This window comes from Schistocerca nitens, chromosome 7 (genome assembly GCF_023898315.1).
Source record: "Schistocerca nitens isolate TAMUIC-IGC-003100 chromosome 7, iqSchNite1.1, whole genome shotgun sequence".
Lineage (NCBI taxonomy): Eukaryota > Metazoa > Arthropoda > Insecta > Orthoptera > Acrididae > Schistocerca > Schistocerca nitens.
This window is the reverse complement of record NC_064620.1, coordinates 633,594,544-633,621,857: the sequence shown is the minus strand read 5'-3', so window position 1 is coordinate 633,621,857 and position 27,314 is coordinate 633,594,544. Positions and strand designations below refer to the sequence as shown.

Below are 27,314 nucleotides of genomic sequence, written 5' to 3'. Positions count from 1 at the left end.
CCCTGCTGGAGAGCCACATTCAGAGTCTGATCCAGTCCCGGAAAGTATCCTGTCACAAGTGGGGCACTTTTGTGGTTCTTCTGTGGGAGGTTCTGGGTTTGAGAGGATGAGGAAGTGGCTCTGGTTATTTGCTTCTGTACCAGGTCGGGAGGGTAGTTGCGGGATGCGAAAGCTCTTGTCAGGTTGTTGGTGTAATGCTTCAGGGATTCCGGACTGGAGCAGATTCGTTTGCCACGAAGACCTAGGCTGTAGGGAAGGGACCGTTTGATGTGGAATGGGTGGCAGCTGTCGTAATGGAGGTACTGTTGCTTGTTGGTGGGTTTGATGTGGATGGACATGTGAAGCTGGCCATTGGACAGGTGGAGGTGAACATCAAGGAAAGTGGCATGGGATTTGGAGTAGGACCAGGTGAATCTGATGGAACCAAAGGAGTTGAGGTTGAAGAGGAAATTCTGGAGTTCTTCTTCACTGTGAGTCCAGATCATGAAGATGTCTTCAATAAATCTGTACCAAACTTTGGGTTGGCAGGCCTGGGTAACCAAGAAGGCTTCCTCTAAGCGACCCATGAATAGGTTGGGGTACGAAGGGGCCATCCTGGTACCCATGGCTGTTCCCTTTAATTGTTGGTATGTCTGGTCTTCGAAAGTGAAGAAGTTGTGGGTCAGGATGAAGCTGGCTAAGGTAATGAGGAAAGAGGTTTTAGGTAGGGTGGCAGGTGATCAGCGTGAAAGGAAGTGCTCCATCGCAGCGAGGTCCTGGACGTGCAGGATATTTGTGTATAAGGAAGTGGCATCAATGGTTACAAGGATGGTTTCTGGGGGTAATGGATTGGGTAAGGATTCCAGGCATTCGAGAAAGTGGTTGGTGTCTTTGATGAAGGATGGGATACTGCACGTAATTGGTTGAAGGTGTTGATCTACGTTGGCAGAGATACGTTCTGTGGGGGCTTGGTAACCAGCTACAATGGGGCGGCCGGGATGATTGGGTTTGTGAATTTTAGGAAGAAGGTAGGGGTGCGGGGTGTCGGTGGGGTCAGGAGGTTGATGGAGTCAGGTGAAAGGTTTTGTAGGGGGCCTAAGGTTCTGAGGATTCCTTGAAGCTCCACCTGGACATCAGGAATGGGATTACCTTGGCAAACTTTGTATGTGGTGTTGTCTGAAAGCTGACGCAGTCACTCAGCCACATACTCCCGACGATCAAGTACCACGGTCGTGGAACCCTTGTCCGCTGGAAGAATGACGATGGACCGGTCAGCCTTCAGATCACGGATAGCCTGGGCTTCAGCAGTGGTGATGTTAGGAGTAGGATTAAGGTTTTTTAAGAAGGATTGAGAGGCAAGGCTGGAATTCAGAAATTCCTGGAAGGTTTGGAGAGGGTGATTTTGAGGAAGAGGAGGTGGGTCCCGCTGTGACGGAGGACGGAACTGTTCCAGGCAGGGTTCAATTTGGATAGTGTCTTCGGGAGTTGGATCATTAGGGGTAGGATTAGGATCATTTTTCTTCATGGCAAAGTGATACTTCCAGCAGAGTGTACGAGTGTAGGACAGTAAATCTTTGACGAGGGCTGTTTGGTTGAATCTGGGAGTGGGGCTGAAGGTGAGGCCTTTGGATAGGACAGAGGTTTCGGATTGGGAGAGAGGTTTGGAGGAAAGGTTAACTACTGAATTAGGGTGTTGTGGTACCAGATTGTGTTGATTGGAATTTTGAGATTTTGGAGGGAGTGGAGCTGGAAGTGGGAGATTGAGTAGATCAGAGAGACTGGGTTTGTGTGCAATGAGAGGAGGTTGAGGTTTGCTGGAAAGGTTGTGAAGGGTGAGTGAGTTGCCTTTCCGGAGGTGGGAAACCAGGGGATTGGATAGTTTTTGAGGTGAAGAGTGGCATGCTGTTCTAATGGTATATGTCTGCTTGTGTCTGTATATGTGTGGATGGATATGTGTGTGTGTGCAAGTGTATACCCGTCCCTTTTTTTCCCCCTAGGGTAAGTCTTTCTGCTCCCGGGATTGGAATGACTCCTTACCCTCTCCCTTAAAACCCAAATCCTTTCGTCTTTCCCACTCCTTCCCTCTTTCCTGACGAGGCAACCGTTGGTTGCGAAAGCTAGAATTTTGTGTGTATGTTTGTGTTTGTTTGTGTGTCTATCGACGTGCCAGCACTTTCGTTTGGTAAGTCACATCATCTTTGTTTTTAGATATACATTTTATAATAATATGTATCTAACAACTAACAGCCAGATCCGAAGACATCAACTAATGTTAACAGATTCTTAAGAGTGTAGTTTTCCTGCCCTGTAACATACAAAAATGCTTAGAGGAAGTAATATTTTAAGGTTTACCTAATTTTATTTGATGTTGGCGAATTCTGTAACGTATCGTATGAAGTTTACACTTCTCTTAGGGGCAGAACATAAATAGCTCAGTCACAGCAGGGTTAGAGGATGTGAGAGGGGGAATGTTTTATTGTTTGTCTTCCAGTACTGACAACTCATAAGCATTCACAACATGTACCAATCAGCTGCTATGATATGATTTTGACAGTGAAGTAATATGGATTTGTTTGCATTGTATTGATGATCTCATATTCAGATTTGGTACTTACTTGTAGGAGGGATACGAAATGAAATGAAGGCTGTCGTAATGCGATGGAAGGAGTTGAAGAAAAACGACATTCAAAACGTTTAGTAAATATTTGTGATTGTGTCTCAATTGCATAATGCATTTAAATGTAAGTAAATTTACTGTTTTTCATTCATCATTCACTCACACAGCAACACAACATTTTCCAGGCTGTTACAGTGTGACAACTTCAGGGAGGCAGCAGTTTGAAACAGAAAAGTCGTCACGTAGTTCTCCGAATGGTGCCAACTTTTAATGATCAGTACTTGTGAAGCAGCAGGCAGCTTATTGTGCGTTTGCTATAGCTGGCCAGTTGTTGTCTCATAACATGTTAATTTATATATTTTTCTAATTAATAATAAGATGGGTACATATTCAGCCTGAGGTGCCACCACAAAAGTGGCCGCAGTGGCTCTTGAGCAGGAAAGTTTGATGTCAGCTGATCTACAGAGGTGAATGCATGCAAAACACTTATGCAACTCAAGTGTGTAGGATGCATACTACATAGAAGTAACAGAAAAGAGCGAAATTATACAAAGAAGGGCAGCACAAGTGGCCACTTAAGAGAGTCCCAGAAGTGCTGAAAAACCTGAACTGACAGATGATTGATGACAGATATCAGGTTTACAATGTTTCAATAACCAGTCTAGATCAGGAATTTAGGAATATATTGTAGCCCCCTGAGCCATTACATCTCAAATCAATACACTTCAAATAAAATTTTACCTCACCGTTTTAGATGTTCCTAAGATTTGGTGTACTCATATTGGGTGCTGAGACTAAGAAAAATACCATATTTCCATTTTTTTTATCTCAAACTGCTTCTGAAATATGGCTGTGCAAAATTTTGCAAAACTGTCCAAAAAAGCAACAACAACCTTTTTAAGAATCATTCTAGGAGCTGTCCTAATTGAGCTAGAGAGCTCAGAAAGGTGTCATTTTTCTACATTTTTTATGCTCTTTCCAGTGATAAACAACACAGCATAGGTTCTAATTAAGAAACTTTTTAAAAATATGAATTGGAGTTTTGATCTAAATTTTTCTCCAAAAAAGTACATAATTTAAAATTTTCAAAGTATTTTCATAAATACTTGGCCCTATTAGAAATCACATGCCAAATATAAAAAATGTGATGTTAAGGGGTTCATTTAAAAAAAATATTCCTGGTGGTTGTTCTCCACTAGTATTCCCAGTTTGACATAATCCACCTTTAGCAAATAGAAATTTAAGTGAAGTACACGGAAAGATCAAAAAATATCAGAAATATAAAATATCATTGTTGTGAAACAAAACCAAGCAGCATATTCTATAATTAAATTCAGTTGATTGCTTAATTTAATTCTGTACGATCTAATCTAAAAGCATGGTAAATTGATAAAACAATAATATTGAATATGGGACTTACGACTACAAATTTAGATAAGGTATGAAAAAAATGTAAGTGTTGATATAATGTTTCTGGTCCAAAGAGGTTAATCGAAACATACACTCCATTTCCACAGAGTTGAGCCATTGTATGCTTGCTGTCGATACAATCATTCAGTGTCTAGAGCCTTTACTTAGAGGATGTGTTCTGTATTGTTTTCTTCTTAGGTGGAAAATTATACTTTAGAATGTTCCTAATCCATTATAGTGCACTATGTTATTGGTATAAAGCAGTTATTATCCCTACATTGAAGTTTGAAAAGGCCATACCGCAACCAGATCCAAAAACTATGAGATCTAGTTAAGTGAACAGTAGACAACATGACAAAAATACATTGTGCCTATTCCACTCGAGAGGATTATGCTGCTTCAGAAATGTTCTTATAAAACCAACTTGAAGAAGTGTTGACAATCAAAGGAACACAGCAATTTCATGCTTTCATTCAATTCAAAATTATAAGTGAAACACTTTTCAAATGATGTGCAGGGTTGCTAGAGAGAGGTAACTGCATCATTGGACAAACTGGAGTTACAAGACATATACTGTGAGGTCACCACTGTGATTGACTAAAACTGGTGGCTTGCGAACAGTTTAGAAAAAAATGAAGAACTTGATGAAGTGAAAGTAACTGTTGTTAATGAATCTGGACCAGCTACATCATTCTCCTATCCTTCACATGCAATGTCCCATAGGTGTCAGTTGTAGTTGTTCTTACAAAAGTGAATCTGTTTACTTTGACTGGGAGAACATACTCTCTTATTGAAAGTGATGTAAGCCAAACACAGTTAATTTTTTTAAAATGTAATCTGTGGAGATCTGAGATAATTTTTTGCGAAACAGCTTTCAATTCAGCACTTAATTTTTCCTCAGTGTAGTGTTAATTTATGTTTTATAGATAGTTATTTGAAACTGTTAGTACCTATTGTGTTACATTTAGCTACATATATAGGTACCTACAGTTAAAAAACAAGCATGTATTTGATAGTTCTGGTCTAAGCATCATGGACCAGAACTATTACATCAAAAAGTACATTTTCTTCATACCTTATTTAAATTTGTAGTTATAGATCCCATGTTCAGTATTTTTGTTCTCCAGTTAGTAGGCTATTAGTTTCAATTGTGAGGCTATTAATGAAAAACAAGGTAAAGAATATTTTTTTTCACAATGAACCCATCATCATCCCATATTTGTATTTTGCCATGTATTGCACAACTAAGTATTTGTGGAAATTTTTTGAAAATTTTTAATTGTGTACTTTCTGGAAAAAATTAAATCAGAAATTCAGCTTGTATTTTTTAATCTTAATTGGAACCTAATATGTGTTGTATATCACTGGAAAAAGCATAAAAAATGATGCAGAATGATACCTTTCCCAGACCACTATCTCAATTAGGACAGCTCCTATAGTGATTTCAAAATAGTCTGTTCACGTTTTTTGGCCAGTTTTTGAAAATTTTACACAGCTGTATTGCAGAAACTGTATGAGATTTAAAAAATGGAAATGGGGTAGTTTTCTTAGTCTCAGCACCCACCAAATTTTAGCAGAATCAAAAATGGTGAGATAAATTTGGTATTTTTATTTCATGTGGAATGCACGACCTCCATCCCCCTCCGCATGTACTGCTCCTGTAGCCAACTTGGAAGTTTAGTTTACACTAATCTCAGTATGCCCAGAAGCACTTTGGCAGTCTGTATACCCACTCCCCACGTGCAAATCGGAATGGGAAGAAGCCCCAATTTGTGGTACTGCGGGAAGCACTATCTGCAGTGCACTGCACAGTAGTTTGCAGAGTATGGATGTAGGTGTTGGTGAAATTAATTGTTGAACTGTAAATTTTTTGTACTGCACAGACATCCAGGGATTGCAGGATCATCCTGGCCTTCAGGATGTCAAATACAGGTGACAGGTGACCACAGAGAACGGCAAATGCCAGGTCCACGACGACGGCAAGGCCAGAGAATGCTCTCGTACGACAAACAACTTTATCGATCGCTCATTCTACACACGAGTCAGCCGGTGCCAGCAGTCGGGAAGTCCCGTAGCAGTGGAATGCGACATTGGCTACGTCTGCTGGCAGACTGCGACATCGGGAGTGCCTGTGGTAGCTGGCTGGAGTGGTCTCGCAGAATTAATGGTGTAAGCTCAGACCGGTACAGAAAGGCAGTCAGTCACACGTACTGTCGGTCAGGCAAAACGCAGCTGGGACATCTAGAGATGGTGGAGTACCACTGATCAGCTGACGTGGAGTGGCTCCCTGGAGTTGGACCCCATTCAGTGCCCAAAAGCATAGAGAACATCAGAGCTATCAGGCCTCGAATCTAGTAGCCGGAGCAATCAGAGAATGTCAGCTCTGAGAGTGCACAGGTGCTGCAGCCAGGGTCAAAGACAGTATCAAAGTCGAGATGCAGCACAACATCGTCGGTGATTGTGACAAAATCCTGGTCTGGCGTCAGGACAGAATGGGCCTCGTGCCTGTTGATAAGAGATGTATCTGTGGTGAAGATACCAGTGATTGTGATCTTCAGCTGTGCAGAGGGCAAAGTAATACTCATCCAGACGACATTACTGTGACAGAAAATACCCACTCAGTTTCATGTAAAACTGCAAAGTGCCGCCCTAGGCATCATATTTGGAGTAGACCAGTCTATTGTAAGGCAACCTGTAGAGTGCTGAATGCTGAGGTAGTAGTACTCTAGTGTCTGCCAATGGATTTTTGTAACTGGCAGCGTACTCGCAGCCCATTCGAGTCAGTGGCGCAACAATACTTGACATGTGTGTCTGAAGGAGTAGACGCTGTTGCCAATCCAAACCTGTACAAAATAAGAAACTTACTGGCAGATTAAAACTGTGTGCTGGATCGAGACTCGAACTCGGGACCTTTGCCTTTCGCTGGCAAGTGCTCTACCGACTGAGCTACCCGAGCGCAACTCACGCCTCTTCCTCACAGCTTTACATCCGCCAGTACCTCGTCTCCTACCTTCCGAAATTTACAGAAGCTCTCCCGCGAACCGTGCAGGACTAGCACTCCTGAAAGAAAGGATATTGAGGAGACGTGGCTTAGCCACAGCCTAGGGGATGTTTCCAGAATGAGATTTCCACTCTGCAGCAGAGTGTGTGCTGATATGAAACTTACTGGCAGATTAAAACTGTGTGCCGGACCGAGACTCGAACTCGGGACCTTTGCCTTTTGCGGGCAAGTGTTCTACCGACTGAGCTACCCGAGCATGACTCACACCCCGTCCCCACAGCTTGGGTAGCTCAGTTGGTAGAGCACTTTCCCGCGAAAGGCAAAGGTCCCGAGTTTGAGTCTCGGTCCGGCACACAGTTTTAATCTGCCAGGAAGTTTCATAATAGCGCACACTCCACTGCAGAGTTAAAATCTCATTCTGTACAAAATACTTCAACATTTATTCACTGGCTGTGAATTCCATAACATCGACCATATTTTGTTATAGGTCTACTACTCAATATGAAAATTTGTGCTGGACTGTGCTCGGAAGTACTTTGTACAGCTTTGAATTGTCAGTAATGTCTGTTGTTCCAGACGTGCAAGTAAGTATTGCGAGCTTAGGCAGGCACATGGCAATCACAACATTGGTCTTGATCCCTCTTTGTCTCATTGTCACTGTTGCAGGTATCCAAGTAATGTTGCAAGCATTAGGTGAGGAATTTAGGGGACTACGATGTAGGATGTAGACAGTGTGACATATGGTGGCTTGGGTCAATCCAGGGAGCATGCAAGGACAGCTGAAGTGGTTAAAGAGACCACTCTCGATAAGCAGGAAATCTGGATTTGAGTTCCGGTCCAGCAGAAATTTTCATATGTCACTAAGGGTAGTACAGTTATACCTAATACAACTGATAACAAGGAATTCGCAGCCAATGAAAAAATTTCAAAATACTTTCTTGAGTTGACAGGGAAGACATTTAGCAGCAGATGATTTCACGAATGGCATCGTATTACAAATACTCACAAGTAAAGATTGTGTGTGAATCTTTCTTCTTCTGAGTAGGAAGATGGTAATGGTGATAAATACATGAGAGATTGGAAACAGCATGAGAAGCGTATGAAAGTTCGTGACAAATTAAAGCTGTGTGCTGGACCAGGATTCAAAACTGGGACCTCATGTTTTGTGGACAGTGCTGCATTGTTCATGAAAAGTAAGATTGTGGCCTAGCATACAGCTTTAATCCGCCAGAAAATCTCAAAAGAACATACATTCGACTGCAACATAGAACTTAATTCTAAGAGCTAGTCTACTTTAGGTGAACTTATTTATTGGGGTTGAGATTAATGTTATTAATACACTTGCAAAGACATGATAAAGAAAAAGGATGGTGTTATTTCATGCCAGTTTTCCATTGTATGACACTGAAAAGATTGTGAAATAAGAAAGGAAATAATAAAAATCTGTAGCAAGCTCCTTAAAGAACATTAACACAGAAGGTGCTGCGACTGGGAACATATTTGATTGAAATGGGATTCCTCAGTGAATTTCACTGCCAAAATGTATCCTGGCGGTCCCCTAGTAAGATTCTCACAGAATAGAAAACTCACTGAAATTGTGCACGAAGATGGTACTGTTCCACAGGTTTTGGGAGGAGACAACAATTTGCAATCCTGAAACTTCAAGAAACATATACACTGTGTCAGTCTGTGAGCCTCCATAATATTCACTGTACTCTTCCTTTCTAGTGAGAATAAATGTTCTACCTATTCATTTTTTTGCTATGTTTCTCTGGCTCTCTTGCTTGTATTGTGGGAGATATCTGCCAAAACTGATACAAGCTTCTGTGCAAGCAGTATTTAAAAAAAATGAATATAATGTGGTTTTTAAGGAAAAAAAGAGTCGTTTAACAGAGCTCGGCCACTGCACAATCTAATCGACAGTCTGTTTTGTGCAGGAACGCGAGATCGTGGCACAGCGTCCAGATATTATCGAGCGTGAAGTAGTGGGGAAGCCCCTGCAGCCGCCACAGCTGAGCGCCCCGTCCTCCGCACCCGCACCCCAGCCCACATCGGCCACGGTCGGGCCCAACGATCCCGACCTGCCCGAGCACTACGACCTAGAGAATGCGAGTTCCATCGCGCCGTCTGATATAGACATAGTGTACCACTACAAAGGGTACCGTGAAGGTGGAAATGTCAGAAAATATCGGGCCACACCTCCTCATCTTCCACCACCGACCGTTGGTAAGAATGTGTAACTGAATACATTTTTTAATGAATACATTACTTAACAGTTATAATAAGTGACTAGAAGGCTCAGAAAATAAGTCAGAGAATTTTCACGCATATATGAACTGCAGTTTGTATCTTTTTCCATGCATTTATATTTTTGTTATCCTACTGCTATCAATTTCAGCACAATGTTCTGACTCATCTAGCTGCTTTTATGTATTTCCATGCTTTTCTCCTTTTTGACTGACAAGAAACCTGCTGCCAGTTAACAGTGAGCAGTGAACTAAATAACAATAGTTTGTGCCACATTTTAACATTTATTCTAGCCACAGGAGCCTCATACCATTTTTACTATCGTACTAAATAATCCTACTCCGAGCTGCAAGTTGTCGATTGTCTCTCGCTAACAAATCTCCTCACACTTTTGACTTCAGTTTTTCTTGATTACAAATATGAGTGTATGATTTCACAGTAGTTAAAAACTCCTAGCTGCTATAAAGAACTGAGATTAATGATAAATTGTATGTATGTGATGCATTTTTACTAGCAAAAGTACATCAGTAAAGCCATAAAATTTTGTTAACACCATTGACCTTTCATAGATCCACAATTAGTGCTCTAATATAACTTCGTCATCAGCTATTTTGTGTAATATGTGCTAGTAACAATAGCTTTTCTGGAGACCTGTAGTGTTAGCACATCTCGAGTAGAGAAGTAGCTCGATTTTCGAGAATAATGACGCCAGTTCCTGTGAGACGAGGCGGGTGGATTTACAAAGCAGCAGTTCTGTCTGCCACAGGGGTGGGCTACCACCACAAGCACTCTGCCAGTGGGAGTGCGGCGGCGCAGCAGCAGCAGCACCGGCACTCGCCCCGTGGCGGTTTTGCACCACCGCAGAGGGATTCCCCGCGCCAGGCGGCTCCCCCGCCCCCAGCTGACAGTTCGCCCGGTGCACCGGGGCCGGGGCCGGGGCCGGGCTCCGTGGCGGCTGGCTCGGGAGCAGGTAAGCTTTGGGCTGAAGTATGTGCGTAGGCACTGTAATCTTCCACCACCTCTCCCTACATTTCAATGGTTATTAGTGGTCTCAGATTTAACTGAGGCATTCAGATGTCATTTGGTTGTATGTGAAGGACTCACATTCGAGGGAACATTAAGACGTGTGACGGTGTGCCCAGTAACGATCCAATGGCCCTGTTTAATTTTTGTGCAGCTCGATTACACTGCACTTTTTAAATTGGGATCGACAGGGTTTGTATTCAGTTAGTTTGATAAACAACACTTGTACTAACTGTTTATTAATCCACAAGTTCGACCTGACAGTACTTCAGTCCTCACTTACCTTCACAATGCTATTTCATCACAACAGAAATTTCCCAACGTATATCACTATAGAGTTTTGATGAAATCCCATATAAGACAATTATTGTCTCACATCAGGCACGTGGGACTGTTAATCTTGAAACACCTGAGCCACTTAAATTTCAAACACATCTTCTTTATGGACTTCGTATTTTGTTATTGCTATCTTTCCTCTGAATTCTATAATTAGTATTTTTTTCATAATGCTTCCTCCCACCAACATTTATCTCACTTTTAATGTACTCAAGTCTTCAAAATAACCCAATTCCCTTCAAGATTTTGCCTACATCCGCTCGTGATACACCTAGTCGCTTACTCTTTCACACTCAGCTCCTAATTATCTGGAGATGATCTATATAGTTACTGCTTTAAATATTTTATGTAATGATGTGCCAGTATATGGAGAATTATTTGTTTGAAATTACGAGGCGTGTTTTTTAGGTAAGTATCGTTTTGAAATTAAAAAAAGACGTGATAAGATATCTCAAGAATTTTATTTTTACGTGAAAGCCTGTACCTTAATCTACGCACTGACGCCATTACAGTCTGATTCTTCCTTGTGTACGTTGTGTACCGAGTGTTTAAAATGCCTCCGATAATCGTGAGTCCCGCCGACTGTGAAGTACGGATTGTTCTAAGATTTCTTAGTGCTAAGGGCCTAAAAGCGATCTATATTGATCTGTGCAGTTTACAGAGAAAACATTATGAGTGATGGAATGGTAAAAAAGTGGGTGAGAGCATTTAAAGATTGCCACACAAATGTGCACGACGAACAACGGATCGGGCGTCCTTCGATCGTTAACAAAAGTTTGGTGCAGGAAGTGGACAATAAGGTGAGCGAAAACAGACGCTTTACGATTTCCTCCTTGCGGGATGACTTTCCTAATGTTTCTTGTAGTGTTTTGTATGGCATTGTGTCCGAGCACTTGAATTACCAAAAATTGTGCGCACGTTGGGTACCGAAAATGTTCACAAAACCAAACATTTAGACAGTGCATTAACTTTCCTTGAGCGATACCACAACAACGGTGATGATTTCTTAAGCCAAATTGTTACGGGCGATGAAACATGGGTGGCCTACGTCATACCAGAATCAAAGCAACAGTCCACGGAAGTTGGGCAAGGGCATCATTTTGCTGCAAGACAATGCCCGTCCGCATGTGACGAATCAGACCAAAGATCTCATCACATCTTTTTGATGTGAAACTCTAGATCATCCTCCGTACAGCCCCGATCTTGCGCCCAGTGACTACCATTTGTTCCTGCACCTGGGTGGTCAGCGTCTTCAAGATGATGACAAAGTCAAAACAGTGGTGATGCAGTGGTTAACAAGTCAGGCGGCAGACTTCTATGAGGAGGGTATTCAAAAACTGGTACAATGTTATGACAAGTGCCTCAATATTGACGGTAATTATGTAGAAAAGTAGATTAAGGTACAGGCTTTCATGTAAAAATAAAATTATTGAGATATCTTAGCACGTATTTTTTTAATTTCAAAATGGTACTTACTTAAAAAACACAGCTCATACTATCTAGCATGTATCAAAAGTCTTTTACTGAAGCCCCATACTTAAACAAGTGATCAGTGAACTTCTCGTTGAAGTCTGTGGTCTATGACTTTATTCCACATTTTGTTTATGTAGGCATTCCTCCTTTCTTTCTATTATGGTTGTATTCTGTAGATATTCCCTTCGATTTTTCTATTTGTTGTAGTGGTATGAGAAGCTATTGTTTCTTGTATAACAAAATCACACATTTTAATGAACAAATCCAAATGTATTACAATGTTTATCAATAGTGGTTTTTTATTTTTCTACTAACAGCTTCTATTGTGTCTGTAGTTGCTTGGCAGCTGCATCTTTCAGAGACATTTAGCTTGCAAAAGGCATTGTGAAAACAGTGGAAAAGACAGTGTTCGTACAGACAGCGCTCTAGTTACACTGAATGTTTCTGGAAATCAGTTTCGGAAGTAACCTCATACTGGAAACTTTCCGTTGTAGATCATGGAGTGTTGTACGGTCGAGTGAGCAGTGACATACACTTCACACCCTTGCATGGTTGCCCCACACTGCTGAGTATCTCCATGAAGCTCTGCAGTTACACTGTTGCCATTACACGTAATTATATTTTGTTGTATTGGAGAATCTTCATATTAGTGTCAATAAACCACCGCATAACCACTGAAAGGCAACCAATAAAATAAGCTGCTCAAAAAATTCAACATTGCAAGGAAACACTGAGTAGATTAGAGCAATAAATTAAGCAGCAGATATCCTAAATTTAAGATTTATTAAAAGTAAATAGTAAGAAAAAGTCTATTTTTAATAGTTGCTAAAATGTGCAAGCTGATGGGATGTGTAGGACAGCATCTTAGCCCAGTGAAGCTAGCACAGACGGTGGAGAGTCATGGGGAAAGGTTTTAGTGCAGGTGTAGATTATAGAAGAAAATTGATGTAGTAAAGATTTAGAGAAAAAGAGATTGTAATAGGATACAAAGAACACCAGAATGAAAAGGACCAATCCAAAGTATGGTGTTTGTATGAAAGCTTTCCGTCCATTCACTAAATGATGTGTGTAAGTTTGTTTTTTTTAGGCGATCGACTCACAATTTTTGCACTTCTGATGTTTGTCTCACTTGCAGAAAATGGTTGATTTCCTACTACTTTATTTCTTAATTTACTTCCTAATTCAATTTTCAAAGGTTATATCATAGTTAGCTCAATGACTTCCCCCATAATATTGTGCCTTACTTAAGATTGATTCTCAGTTTCTAACCCACATCTTTTGGAGAGTTGCTTCCCATCTTAGTTATGTACATCTGCAACACAGAACATTTAATATTCCTGTAACACTGGAATGTGATCTGGAAGTAAGATCTATCAAGTGTGCTGTTTACTGTGTATTCGTACAAAATATATATATAGGCCTCTTCTCAGTGGATGAATGAGAAGAAATCTTTATGTAATTAGTTCGAGTTTATTTTAATTCTGTGTGATTTCCTGCATTTACCTATCATCATTTACACACACACACACACACACACACACACAAAATTGGACAAAGTGGAGTAAATCAAAATCTGACACTACAATCTGAAGTTCACTTGATTTACCAGCCTTTTTTGCACAGGTGGAGGTCCCGTACTCCAGAGCACACCATTAGCTCGCCTTAGCCCATCCTCTGAGCTGTCAGCTCAGCAGGCACCGAGAATCCTGACACTGCAGGACATAAGTGGGAAGCCCCTGCAGTCCGCCTTGCTCGCAACAACATCTTCGTCTGGAGGTGTCGGCAAGGACGTGCTGCACTCCAACAGTGAGCGCTCACTCAATAGTCCCGTGATGAGCCAGCTCTCTGGGCAGAGCTCGTCTGCCAGTCGCAAGGTGAGTCTGCAGCTGCGTATGTTTCAGTCACCTGAGCAAAGATTGATGGGCTCGTTAAAGCCATAGTGCATTCGAAGGCAACAATTTGACATACAGAAACACTTGCGAAACTTGTAACTCACAGAAAAAGTGACCCAGATTAATTGAGCCTGGTACAATGCAGAGAGCAGTAACAATGAACTGGTGATAAGTGATTAGGATTGCAGAAAGATGGCTTACACATAGGTCCAGCCATGATCAGAGAATTGAAAGTTGATGCAAGCTTAGTTTGAGAACTGCATCTGTTTCAGAACAGGAATTTATTAAACTACAATTAACATATGTGTAACAGGCACAGTTTTAGAAGGTTATGTAGAAGGGAAAAGGAAGCGAGGAAGGAAGAGATTCCAGATACTGGATGACATGATGGACGGTACAACATACAGCAGCCTTAAGAAGGAATCAATGGATCGCAGAAAATGGAGAGGCAAAGGACCTGCTAATATAGCAGATAACTGATGATGATGATGATGAACAGGCACTAATAGCAAATAAGCTATACCAACTCGGATTAGCCTGGCCAATGCCAGCAGGAAATTGGTCACAGATATAAACCCTACGAGCCTGTGGTGTGTGAGAAGAGTCATTTAGTTCAGTATAGTTAGATTCTGAAAGTATTTGTATGGAGTGTAGCCATGTATGGAAGTGAAACATGGACGATAACCAGTTTGGACAAGAAGAGAATAGAAGCTTTCGAAATGTGGTGCTACAGAAGAATGCTGAAGATAAGGTGGGTAGATCACGTAACTAATGAGGAGGTGTTGAATAGGATTGGGGAGAAGAGAAGTTTGTGGCACAACTTGACTAGAAGAAGGTATCAGTTGGTAGGACATGTTTTGAGGCATCAAGGGATCACAAATTTAGCATTGGAGGGCAGCGTGGAGGGTAAAAATCGTAGAGGGAGACCAAGAGATCAATACACTAAGCAGATTCAGAAGGATGTAGGTTGCAGTAGGTACTGGGAGATGAAGAAGCTTGCACAGGATAGAGTAGCATGGAGAGCTGCATCAAACCAGTCTCAGGACTGAAGACCACAACAACAACAACAACAGTTAGATTAAACTGCAGGCAGGCACACAACCACAAAGGTACAGAGAGAATGGTCACTTGCATCCACGTCAGTGATTTCACGTGCAGTGTCAACCGCAGGGTCAGGAGAGTGGCCTACAAGTAAGAGCTTTACGTTTTCTGTAGTGTCTGAGTGTGATTCCACACATTCAAATAATGATTCCCATGTAGTACAAAAACAAAGCACTTTACTTCTAGTGCAAATAGGAGTGGAAGTACCGTATTTTCTCAAATCTAAGCCGCACCTGAAAAATGAGACTTGAAATCAAGGAAAAAAAATTTCCCGAATCTAAGCCACACCTGAAATTTGAGACTTTAAATTCAAGGAGAGAGAAAAGTTTTAGGCCGCACCTCCAAATCGAAACAAAGTTGGTCCATTGTTATATGAGACACAATTTAGGTGGAATGAATGACGATACAGCTACAGTAGTTTGGTTCGAGTCGTAAGCTTAGCAGTTAAGCTTTACCAGGTAGCCATTGCTATCGTCAGGCGCTCCGTCCGTATTTATACGGGTACCCTTCCTTTTTTCATGTGCTTCGTCTGGTTTGAATTGATTACTTATTTTTCTTTGATCTGATAAGTGCCGTTCTCTTTGCTATAGGTGTGTTCGTCACTCTAAGCTGAAAATGCATTACCGTACTGTGTCATGCATTGTTTGTCGCATTCTGATAATGGGTGTTTATGGCTTGTCGCCGCTCGCAGCATGGCTTGCTTTTGTGCGCGCTACCGCCACTTACAATTTAAAAAAAAAAAAAAAAAAAAAAGAGAAAGAGAGGAATCGTCTCATTAGCGAAACAGTGGCAAGAGACTGCTACTTGTTGTTACTTCCACTGCTGCTTTCTTTGATAATAATCAACAAGAACCAAATAATAGACTGCGGATGATAGAAGATGTTCTGAAAGAGAGTTTAGCGAAAATTTTTCTCCGTTTGAAAATCTTTGCAGGCGCCTCTTTAGTACGTTATATTCTGCACAGAAATTAGAGTCATCTTAGATTTAAAAATCTAGTCAATTCATTTCTGACTGTATCACTATTAGGCATAAGAATAATACGAATATAAACATGACATGATATGTATATTCTTCTGCGTTTGCTGTTGTCTCACTCTAGTTTTGTAGTTTATTAGGCAGGCAGGATTTAAATAAGATAGCAGCAAACACAAAACAATACATGGCAAAATGTTTGTATTCGTATTATTCTTATGGTGAAGAGAATACTGCGTGTGATTCACAATTCATAAAAGTTCCTATTAGCAACCATCTCTTCTCACAGGTAGGAAAAAATTCAGAACGTAGAGTTGGCCATATTGACAAACATCCCAAACAGTCTTGTCAGATGGATTTTCGTTATACATTGAAATGCTGCTACATTCGAAGATGAACAATACAGAATTTGCAAACATTGGCAAACAATCTAAACAAGAACCCTAAAAAGTTTTGGTCATATGTAAAATCGGTAAGCGGATCTAAATCCCCTATTCAGTCACTCGTTGACCACGATGGCACCGAAACAGAGGACGACCGAAGAAAGGCAGAAATACTGAATTCAGTGTTCCGAAACTGTTTCACTGCGGAAAATCGTAACACGGTCCCTGACTTCAGCCGTCGCACGGACGCCAAAATGGAAAATATTGAAATAAACGATATCGGAATTGAAAAACAACTGCTATCACTTAGTAGCGGAAAAGCATCCGGACCAGACGAGATACCCTTAAGATTCTACAGTGATTATGCTAAAGAACTTGCCCCCTTTCTATCAGCAATTTATCGTAGATCTCTGGAAGAACGTAAAGTACCTAGCGACTGGAAGAAAGCACAGGTCGTTCCCATTTTCAAGAAGGGTCATAAATCAGATGCGAATAATTATAGGCCTATTTCACTTACGTCAATCTGTTGTAGAATAATGGAACATGTTTTGTGTTCTCGTATTATGACGTTCTTAGATAATACAAATCTCCTTCATCATAACCAACATGGATTCCGCAAACAGAGATCATGTGAAACCCAGCTCGCCCTATTTGCCCAAGAAATTCACAGTGCCGTAGACACTGGCGAGCAGATTGATGCCGTATTCCTGGACTTCAGGAAGGCATTTGATACGGTTCCGCACTTACGTTTAGTGAAAAAAATACGTGCTTACGGAATATCGGACCAGGTTTGTGATTGGATTCAGGATTTCCTAGAAGAAAGAACACAACATGTCATTCTTAACGGTTCAAAATCTGCAGATGTAGAGGTAATTTCAGGAGTACCGCAAGGAAGCGTGATAGGACCTTTATTGTTTACAATATACATAAATGACTTAGTTGACAACATCGGTAGCTCCGTGAGGCTATTTGCAGATGACACGGTTGTCTACAAGAAAGTAGCAACATCAGAAGACTCGTACGTACTCCAGGAAGACCTGCAGAGGATTAATGAATGGTGCGACAGCTGGCAGCTTTCCCTAAATGTAGATAAATGTAATATAATGCGCATACATAGGGGCAGAAATCCATTCCAGTACGATTATGCCATAGGTGGTAAATCATTGGAAGCGGTAACGACCGTAAAATACTTAGGAGTTACTATCCGGAGCGATCTGAAGTGGAATGATCACATAAAACAAATAGTGGGAAAAGCAGGCGCCAGGTTGAGATTCATAGGAAGAATTCTAAGAAAATGTGACTCATCGACGAAAGAAGTAGCTTACAAAACGCTTGTTCGTCCGATTCTTGAGTATTGCTCATCAGTATGGGACCCTTACCAGGTTGGATTAATAGAAGAGATAGACATGATCCAGCGAAAAGCAGCGCGATTCGTCATGGGGACATTTAGTCAGCGCGAGAGCGTTACGGAGATGCTGAACAAGCTCCAGTGGCAGACACTTCAAGAAAGGCGTTACGCAATACGGAGAGGTTTATTATCGAAATTACGAGAGAGCACATTCCGGGAAGAGATGGGCAACATATTACTACCGCCCACATATATCTCGCGTAATGATCACAACGAAAAGATCCGAGAAATTAGAGCAAATACGGAGACTTACAAGCAGTCGTTCTTCCCACGCACAATTCGTGAATGGAACAGGGAAGGGGGGATCAGATAGTGGTACAATAAGTACCCTCCGCCACACACCGTAAGGTGGCTCGCGGAGTATAGATGTAGATGTAGATGTTGGATAATGTATGAAAATGCAGAGGTCGAAACTCGGGGCAGAGAAAAAAGCTCGTCTTCCACCTTCTTTTTAAATTTATTTACTGACGCAGAGGTTTTGGCGCCAGTATTTATCTTTGTGCCTACAAAGCATGCCTGTGTGGTGCTACATATATTCGACGGCAGAAGTTAGTTATGGCGGCACCTACCAACATTTTTCAGAACTTCCCCTTGCTTTGCACTCGATTCTAAGCCGCAGGCGGTTTTTTGGATAACAAAAACCGAAAAAAAAGTGCAGCTTAGATTCGAGTAAATATGGTAATTCACAGTAAAATGTCCACGGGGACTCTGGTTCCTACGAATCTGATGGAGACTCAGTACAATCTTCCAGAATTAGGAGCCCCACAACAGCCTCTTAATGAAGTTACATGCATATGGAGTAGGTTGCCAGACATGTGAGAATGTGAGTGGCTCGAAGGCTTCTTAAGTAATAGAATCCAGTAAGTTGTTCTCAGCAGCAGGTGTTCCTCAGAGGCAGTGTGATAGGATCGCTGATATTCTCTGTAAGCATAAATGATCTGACAGACAGGATGAGCAACAATCTGCAGCTGTTTGCTGATGATGCTGTGGCATATGGGAAGGTATCATCTTCGAGTTATAGTAGGAGGTTACAAAGTAATTTAGACAAAATTTCTAGTTGATGTGATGCATGGCACCTAGCTCTAAATGTAGAAAAATGTAAGTTAATGATAGTGAGTAGAAAAAAACTATCCCATAATGTTTGAATACAATATTAGTAATGTGGTGCTTGACACAGACATTTTGATTAAGTATCTAGATGTAATGCTACAAAGCTATAGCAAATGAAACGAGTATGTAAGGACTGTAGCAGGGAAGGCAAACAGTCAATTTTGGTTTATTCAGAGAATTTTAGGAAACTATTGGTCACTTGTAAAGGAGACCACATATACACTCCTGGAAATGGAAAAAAGAACACATTGACACCGGTGTGTCAGACCCACCATACTTGCTCCAGACACTGCGAGAGGGCTGTACAGCAATGATCACACGCACGGCACAGCGGACACACCAGGAACCGCGGTGTTGGCCGTCGAATGGCGCTAGCTGCGCAGCATTTGTGCACCGCCGCCGTCAGTGTCAGCCAGTTTGCCGTGGCATACGGAGCTCCATCGCAGTCTTTAACACTGGTAGCATGCCGCGACAGTGTGGATGTGAACCGTATGTGCAGTTGACGGACTTTGAGCGAGGGCGTATAGTGGGCATGCGGGAGGCCGGGTGGACGTACCGCCGAATTGCTCAACACGTGGGGCGTGAGGTCTCCACAGTACATCGATGTTGTCGCCAGTGGTCGGCGGAAGGTGCACGTGCCCGTCGACCTGGGACCGGACCGCAGCGACACACGGATGCACGCCAAGACCGTAGGATCCTACGCAGTGCCGTAGGGGACCGCACCGCCACTTCCCAGTAAATTAGGGACACTGTTGCTCCTGGGGTATCGGCGAGGACCATTCGCAACCGTCTCCATGAAGCTGGGCTACGTTCCCGCACACCGTTAGGCCGTCTTCCGCTCACGCCCCAACATCGTGCAGCCCGCCTCCAGTGGTGTCATGACAGGCATGAATGGAGGGACGAATGGAGACGTGTCGTCGTCAGCGATGAGAGTCGCTTCTGCCTTGGTGCCAATGATGGTCGTATGCGTGTTTGGCGCCGTGCAGGTGAGCGCCACAATCAGGACTGCATACGACCGAGGCACACAGGGCCAACACCCGGCATCATGGTGTGGGGAGCGATCTCCTACACTGGCCGTACACCGCTGGTGATCGTCGAGGGGACACTGAATAGTGCACGGTACATCCAAACCGTCATCGAACCCATCATTCTACCATTCCTAGACCGGCAAGGGAACTTGCTGTTCCAACTGGACAATGCACGTCCGCATGTATCCCGTGCCACCCAACGTGCTCTAGAAGGTGTAAGTCAACTACGCTGGCCAGCAAGATCTCCGGATCTGTCCCCCATTGAGCATGTTTGGGACTGGATGAAGCGTCGTCTCACGCGGTCTGCACGTCCAGCACGAACGCTGGTCCAACTGAGGCGCGAGGTGGAAATGGCATGGCAAGCCGTTCCACAGGACTACATCCAGCATCTCTACGATCGTCTCCATGGGAGAATAGCAGCCTGCATTGCTGCGAAAGGTGGATATACACTGTACTAGTGCCGACATTGTGCATGCTCTGTTGCCTGTGTCTTTGTGCCTGTGGTTCTGTCAGTGTGATCATGTGATGTATCTGACCCCAGGAATGTGTCAATAAAGTTTCCCCTTCCTGGGACAATGAATTCACGGTGTTCTTATTTCAATTTCCAGGAGTGTAGAACACCAGTGCATCCCATTCTTGGATACTGTTCAAGTGTTTGGGATCCTCACCAAGTTGGATTAAACGAAGACATCGAAGCAATTCAGTGGCAGGCTGCCAAATGTGTTACCAGTAGGTTCGATCAACACACAAATATTACAGAGTTGCTTTAGGAATTCAAATGGGAATTCCTGGAGGGAAAGCATTCTTTTCAAGGAACGCTGTTGAGAAAATTTAGAGAACCAGCATTTCAAGCTGACAACAGAACGATTTTACTGCCACCGATGTACATTTCATGTAAGGACCACAAAGATAAGACAAGAGAAATTAGGACTCGTACGGAAGCATATAGACAGACATTTTTCTGTTTACAAATGGAAGAGAAAAGAAAATAACTATTATTGGTACAAGATACCCTCTGCCACATCGTGGCTTGGGGAGTATGTATGTAGATGAAGATGAAGATGAAGGAGTCTCAAGAAAGTTACAAGCCACTGAGGCTACTAGTTTGTTTGTTGTGATGAACAAGACTTGAAAGAGTAAGGATTTACAGGCTCATTAAAGCCACAATGTATGTTTCAAAGGCAACAATTTGACATACAGAAATAATTGTGAAAGTTGCAACTCACAGAGAATGAGGCCCAAATTATTTCAATCTGGTAGGATGTACAGAACAATTACATTGTACTGGTGATAAGAGATTAGAATTACAGAGGGATGGCATACATGTAGGCCTAGCTGTCATCAGAAAGATGAGAGTTGATATGATCTCATTTTGGGAATTGTGACTGTTTCAAAACTGGAATTCATTAAACTACAAACATGTTTGTAACAGACACTAATAGCAAATAAGCTGTCATATCAGATTAGCCTGTCTGATGCCAGCAGAGAGTTGATCAGAAAGATAAACCCTATGAGTCTGTGGTATGTGAGGAGTCATTTAGTTCAGTATAGCTAGATTAAGGTGCATGCAACCACACATTTACAGAGGTGCAGACAGATTGGCCACTCGCATCCGCGTCAGTGACTTTGTCCTGTAGTGCCGACCACAGGATCAGGAGAGTGGGCTACGAGTATATGCTATTTAAGTCCAGTGAAATGTTGTCTCTGAAGGTGACTGCTTGACACAAGCACAAAATCTAAGATCACTTAGCGTATATTGTCCCAGGAGCACAGTGTCTGTTGAGGCCATGATTGGTAGAGGCATTTCATCTGGTAGTGACTGCTATCTGCTTGTTGTGATGCTGCTCTGTTGATCCTCTAGTATGTGCTGCGTTTGGAACTCTGGACACAGCGCTGTGGCTTCACAGATATAACTGTTTTGCTAGCAGCCAGGTGCCATCTTAAGCACATTGCCTGGCAGACAGACACCTGCCCCACACTCGGCAGGCATGTGATATGCATGCACTGAATTCTGAAGGTTATGATGCTGGTGCTGCTCATTTCTATGGAGTCCTCTGCAGACTAGCTTGTAAACACTAGCTAAGCAGCGTTTGTACACGAATCATTGTGTTTATTTGCATTCAGCACACACTAAGCAGTCCTATAGAGGAAGGAACTGCTGAGCAGGTGGATCCTACCTACTGCTGTTTTGTATTTACTGTACCTTGTAGCCTGTATGAAGGTGAGGAACGACTCTGTGTGTGAGTGTGTGTGTGTGTGTGCGTGCGTGTGTGCGCCCTCACAGAATTTATTGGAAATTTTATTTAGCTCTTTGCCAGCCTCGTGAACTGCCTCTTAACTTTTTGATGACAAATCCTCACAAGACAACATACTTCTAAAATTATGTTGACTACCAACTCTTCTGCATTAGACATTGTTGTTGGCCACCCACAGATTTTATTCAGTTGTATAAAATAAAATAAAAAACTGCCTTCAGTTGCAGGTCATGATATTTATTTCAATGCACGGTGTGGGCTGCAACAATACTGCATGGCCTTTACTTTGGAGTGCTTCTACATCCCCATAATGATGTTCACCAGACTTGGCTCCCAACAACCACATTTTGGTCTTGAACTCAAAGAAGCGGCTGGGTTGATGGATATTCATATCAAATGAGCAAGTTTAATCTGAGATAGTTGCTTCCTTTGCAAGGTTGGAAAAAACTGGATTTACTGATGCTGTTAAAAACTTGGAAAGTTGTTGCACTACATGCATTGATCTTCAAGATGAGTATCTGAGGGGATAGTTTATGAAAAGAGTGGGAAAAACTGTAAAAGCAACCATTACATAGCTTTTCCATGTCCTCAGGCTCATTTTCATATCTGAGCTTTGCCAAAAAAAAGCACTTAGGAGAGAATACACAACAATATTGGCCAACCTGTGGCATTATTTTTAATTCCAGAGAACACTTTGACACAGTTACGCTGAACTGATTCTATCAGTATTGAATGAATGTGTTAGAACATCTGCTGATGCTGTATTGTAACCTCATACAATTCTAAAAATTGTGGAACCTATACAGATCAATTTCCTGAGAAGTAACTACTTCGTTTGTAGTTAATTCCCCAGTTAACTGACATTATTTGTGGAATGTTATATTCATACAAATCAAATGAGATGTACGATTGAAAGAATACAGTATGCTTAAATGAGGTTTGAAAGACCCTCTGTAGCACACCTCAAATTACTCAGACTACATCCACATTCAAACAAATTACATTTATTGATTATTTCATGCAATTTTTCATTGACTTTACATTTTTAATTTTGTGTGTATTGGCATGATAAAAGCTGTGTACATGCTGTAAATTATTTTTCTCAGATATGTTGACTCTGCAATACGTATTTGTGATTTTAATTTAAATTAAACTATATATAATTTTTCTTCACCTTGTTTTTTTTTATTGAGGTTCTGATTGATCAAACTTTTTATCTGTTGATGACTTCAACCATCTTAAAAATCTGTGAGTGAGCAGAGCACAAATGCTCAGGGTCTGTGAGTCACTAATGACTGAATGACATGCAATCAGGCAGAGTTCTGGTTTGTGGAATATTGTTTATGCCAGCTTGTGCTATCATCCAAGATTTCAAGTTTGTTTTGTTTGCATATGATACAAAAATTGCAATAAATAGTAAATCAAGTGTAGCCTTAGAGAGGTTGGCTAATAAATCTTCATGGACATTAATAAGTAGTTCCTAGCCAGTTCTCTGTCACTAAACCTTGAGAAAACATTCTATATGCAGTCAGAATGGTAAAAGGTGTCGTGCCAGTATATGGCTAAAATGTGATGACAAGCAGATAGAAGAAGTTGGAGGTGTTAAATTCTTGAGATTACAGCTTGATAATAAATTTAATTAGGGGGGAGCACACCACAGAACTGCTGAAGCACCTATACAAATCTCTGTCTGCTAGCTAAAAAAATCTAGTGTACAGTGCTTACTTTCGTTCCATAATGTCATGTACGGAATTATTTTGTAGGGTAACTGATCAAGCCAAGCTAAAGTTTTCTGAGACAAAAAATGTGCAATACATTTGAATTATTTGTGGTTTGAACTCAAGAACATCCTGCAGAGGGCTGTTTAAAGAAATGGAGATGCCAACTACTGCTTTCCAATGTATATTTATTCCTTAGTGAAATTTGTCATTAAAAATATTTCTTTTTTCAAACCAACAGCCCAGTTCATGGAATCAATACTAGAAATTAAGAATAAGTTTTACAAAGATTTAAAGTCACAATTATTCAGAAAGGTGTCCACTATTCAGCAATACACATTTTCAATAACATGTCAACAGTCATAAAAAGTGTGACTAATAATGAAGTTCAGTTTGAGAAGAATCTAAAGAATTTATTGGTGACCAACTCCTTCTACTCCATTGATGAATTTCTTAGCAGAACCAGTTGATGCATGTAAGGTACTAGTAATATCACATAATATGAATATCACGTACAATCTGACTTCTGTACAAATTTTATGCAGTAATGCAACCAATGCAAATAAGTTCTGTAAAATGTTTTTTATTTGATGATGTGTGGCTACAACAGCCTAATAATAATCTTATGCACCTAAGTGTATTGAACATGTAATATTTGGTGGCAAGTCTGATATCCTTATAATTGTGCAACTTCATTTGAGATCTGTGGAAGGTAAATTAGCATATCCATTCTTATTTTGCAATATTTATTTTGTATTCTTGTTTTCTGACATGTTCCACATACCAGGGATCTCTTCACTGTGGATCAGTTGGGAAGAAAACTAAATCTAATCTGACCTACCTGTATTTTATTTGTATGCGGTATAGGTATGAATCGATCTAGGCCCCTTGCAAAATTCTTTGGCAGTAGTGATGTAAAACGGCATGGATTACAAGCGAGAATGTATGAAACAAAGCTCTCACAAGTCATCAAAATGTCCAAGATCTCTAGGACAGCTGACTGGTCAAGAGGCTAATCTCTTATAATAGTTGCACATCTACAGAGAAGAATTCCATTGTAAAGATGCTAGCAATCACTGATGGACAAACAGAAAATCAGATCATAAATTATTGTTTACGAGTGATCTGTAAGACCAAACCCTCGTTACCTTACAGACTTCTTTATGGCCACAGACACCTCTGTGACTTAAAATTCAAAATTTATGGTGAAACATACACTATATTATCTTTTACCTGCAGTCTCCACTATGTTAAACATTCCTGTGACCCCGTGCTCAAATTCTATTTTTTCTCAAATCTTGTTATAATTGCCACACTACAGATAAATAAATAAATAACCTTAGCTGTGAAACATAAAGTGCTATGTATGGTCTTAGAGTTCTCAGTGTCGAGGGTATTAGTGTCCTTTGAAACAGAGGGTCGTGTCCACAGGTTTCAGCAGTGGTCGGAGGCAGCGGAGTTGTCGGGACGGGTGCCGGCTCGGTAGGATCTGGGGCAGTCGTGTCCGGTGGAGGTCCCGTGCCGGAGGTTGGGCTCACAGCTGAAGAAATCGAACGCCTCAATTCGCGACCTCGTACCTCCAGCTTGGTGTCGACGTTAGATGCCGTTTCGAGCTCCAGTGAAGCTGCCCGAGGGCCATCAGGACCTGGAGGAGTTGGTGGCGCCACACCTCTTCATCGGTATGTGGGTCTGCTATTTAAAATAGTATGGCATGCTTTCTTAGCATATGGAAAACAATCTTTCATTTTGTTTAGTTTCAATTGTAATAATTAGTTTATCCAATTACATCTGTGTATCCTGGTAAAAGGTGGGTAAGTGGCTTACTAGTAGCAATCCTAGTAGAGATGGCATTTAATTGCCGTTTTGTAATCTGTGAACCAGTTTCCCAAGCCAGTTACATCTATGTCATCACTTTGCGATATATTATTATTTCATTTCACATTGCACTCATTCATTCATTCATTCATTCATCGTGTTCCATAGCATCCTTCAAGAAGGAAAACTTTCAGTGATGTAGAACAAGTTAAGGTATGCATTAACACGAGACAAAGATGTCATAGAAACTTAAATTTGTATACTACATTAACAATAAACTAAACTATATACCACATTAACAATAAACTATCACTATACTACCTATGACTATGTTGTTGTTGTTGTTGTTGTTGTGGTCTTCAGTCCCGAGACTGGTTTGATGCAGCTCTCCATGCTACTCTATCCTGTGCTAGCTTCTTCATCTCCCAGTACCTACTGCAACCTACATCCTTCTGAATCTGCTTAGTGTAATCATCTCTTGGTCTCCCCCTACGATTTTTATCCTCCACGCTGCCCTCCAATGCTAAATTTGTGATCCCTTGATGCCTCAGAACATGTCCTACCAACCGATCCCTTCTTCTGGTCAAGTTGTGCCACAAACTTCTTTTCTCCCCAATCCTATTCAATACTTCCTCATTAGTTATGTGATCTACCCATCTAATCTTCAGCATTCTTCTGTAGCACCACATTTCGAAAGCTTCTATTCTCTTCTTGTCCAAACTATTAACCGTCCATGTTTCACATCCATACATGGCTACACTCCATACAAATACTTTCAGAAATGACTTCCTGACACTTAAATCTATACTCGATGTTAACAAATTTCTCTTCTTCAGAAACGCTTTCCTTCCCATTGCCGGTGTACATTTTATATCCTCTCTACTTCGACCATCATCAGTTATTTTGCTCCCCAAATAGCAAAACTCCTTTACTACTTTAAGTGTCTCATTTCCTAAGCTAATACCCTCAACATCTCCCAACTTAATTCGACTACATTCCATTATCCTCGTTTTGCTTTTGTTGATGTTCATCTTATATCCTCCCTTCAAGACACCATCCATTCCGTTCAACTGCTCTTCCAAGTCCTTTGCTGTCTCTGACAGAATTACAATGTCATCGGCGAACCTCAAAGCTTTTATTTATTCTCCATGGATTTTAATACCTACTCCAGATTTTTCTTTTGTTTTATTTACTGCTTGCCCAATATACAGATTGAATAGCATCGGGGAGAAGCTAGAACCCTTTCTCATTCCCTTCCCAACCACTGCTTCCCTTTCATGCCCCTCGACTCTTATAACTGCCATCTGCTTTCTGTACAAATTGTAAATAGCCTTTCGCTCCCTGTATTTTACCCCTGCCACCTTTAGAATTTGAAAGAGAGTATTCCAGTCAACATTGTCAAAAGCTTTCTCTTAAGTCTACAAATGCTAGAAACATAGGTTTGCCTTTCCTTAATCTTTCTTCTAAGATAAGTCGTAAGGTCAGTATTGCCTCACGTGTTCCAGTATTTCTACGGAATCCAAACTGATCTTCCCCGAGGTCGGCT

At 41.4% G+C, this 27,314-nt stretch overlaps 1 protein-coding gene across 1 annotated transcript in view; it reads left to right on the top strand.

The window, feature by feature from the left end:
* The window catches only part of LOC126195803 (cadherin-related tumor suppressor-like), a gene marked incomplete at its 5' end in the record, with an annotated part of 496,439 nt that overhangs the window by 452,207 nt on the left and 16,918 nt on the right, over positions 1 to 27,314 (top strand). The window contains 4 exons of the mRNA XM_049934438.1: positions 8,945 to 9,233; positions 10,021 to 10,224; positions 13,710 to 13,960; positions 25,385 to 25,632. Coding sequence (XP_049790395.1) covers positions 8,945 to 9,233; positions 10,021 to 10,224; positions 13,710 to 13,960; positions 25,385 to 25,632 — 992 coding nt within the window. The remainder of the gene's footprint in view (positions 1 to 8,944; positions 9,234 to 10,020; positions 10,225 to 13,709; positions 13,961 to 25,384; positions 25,633 to 27,314) is intronic.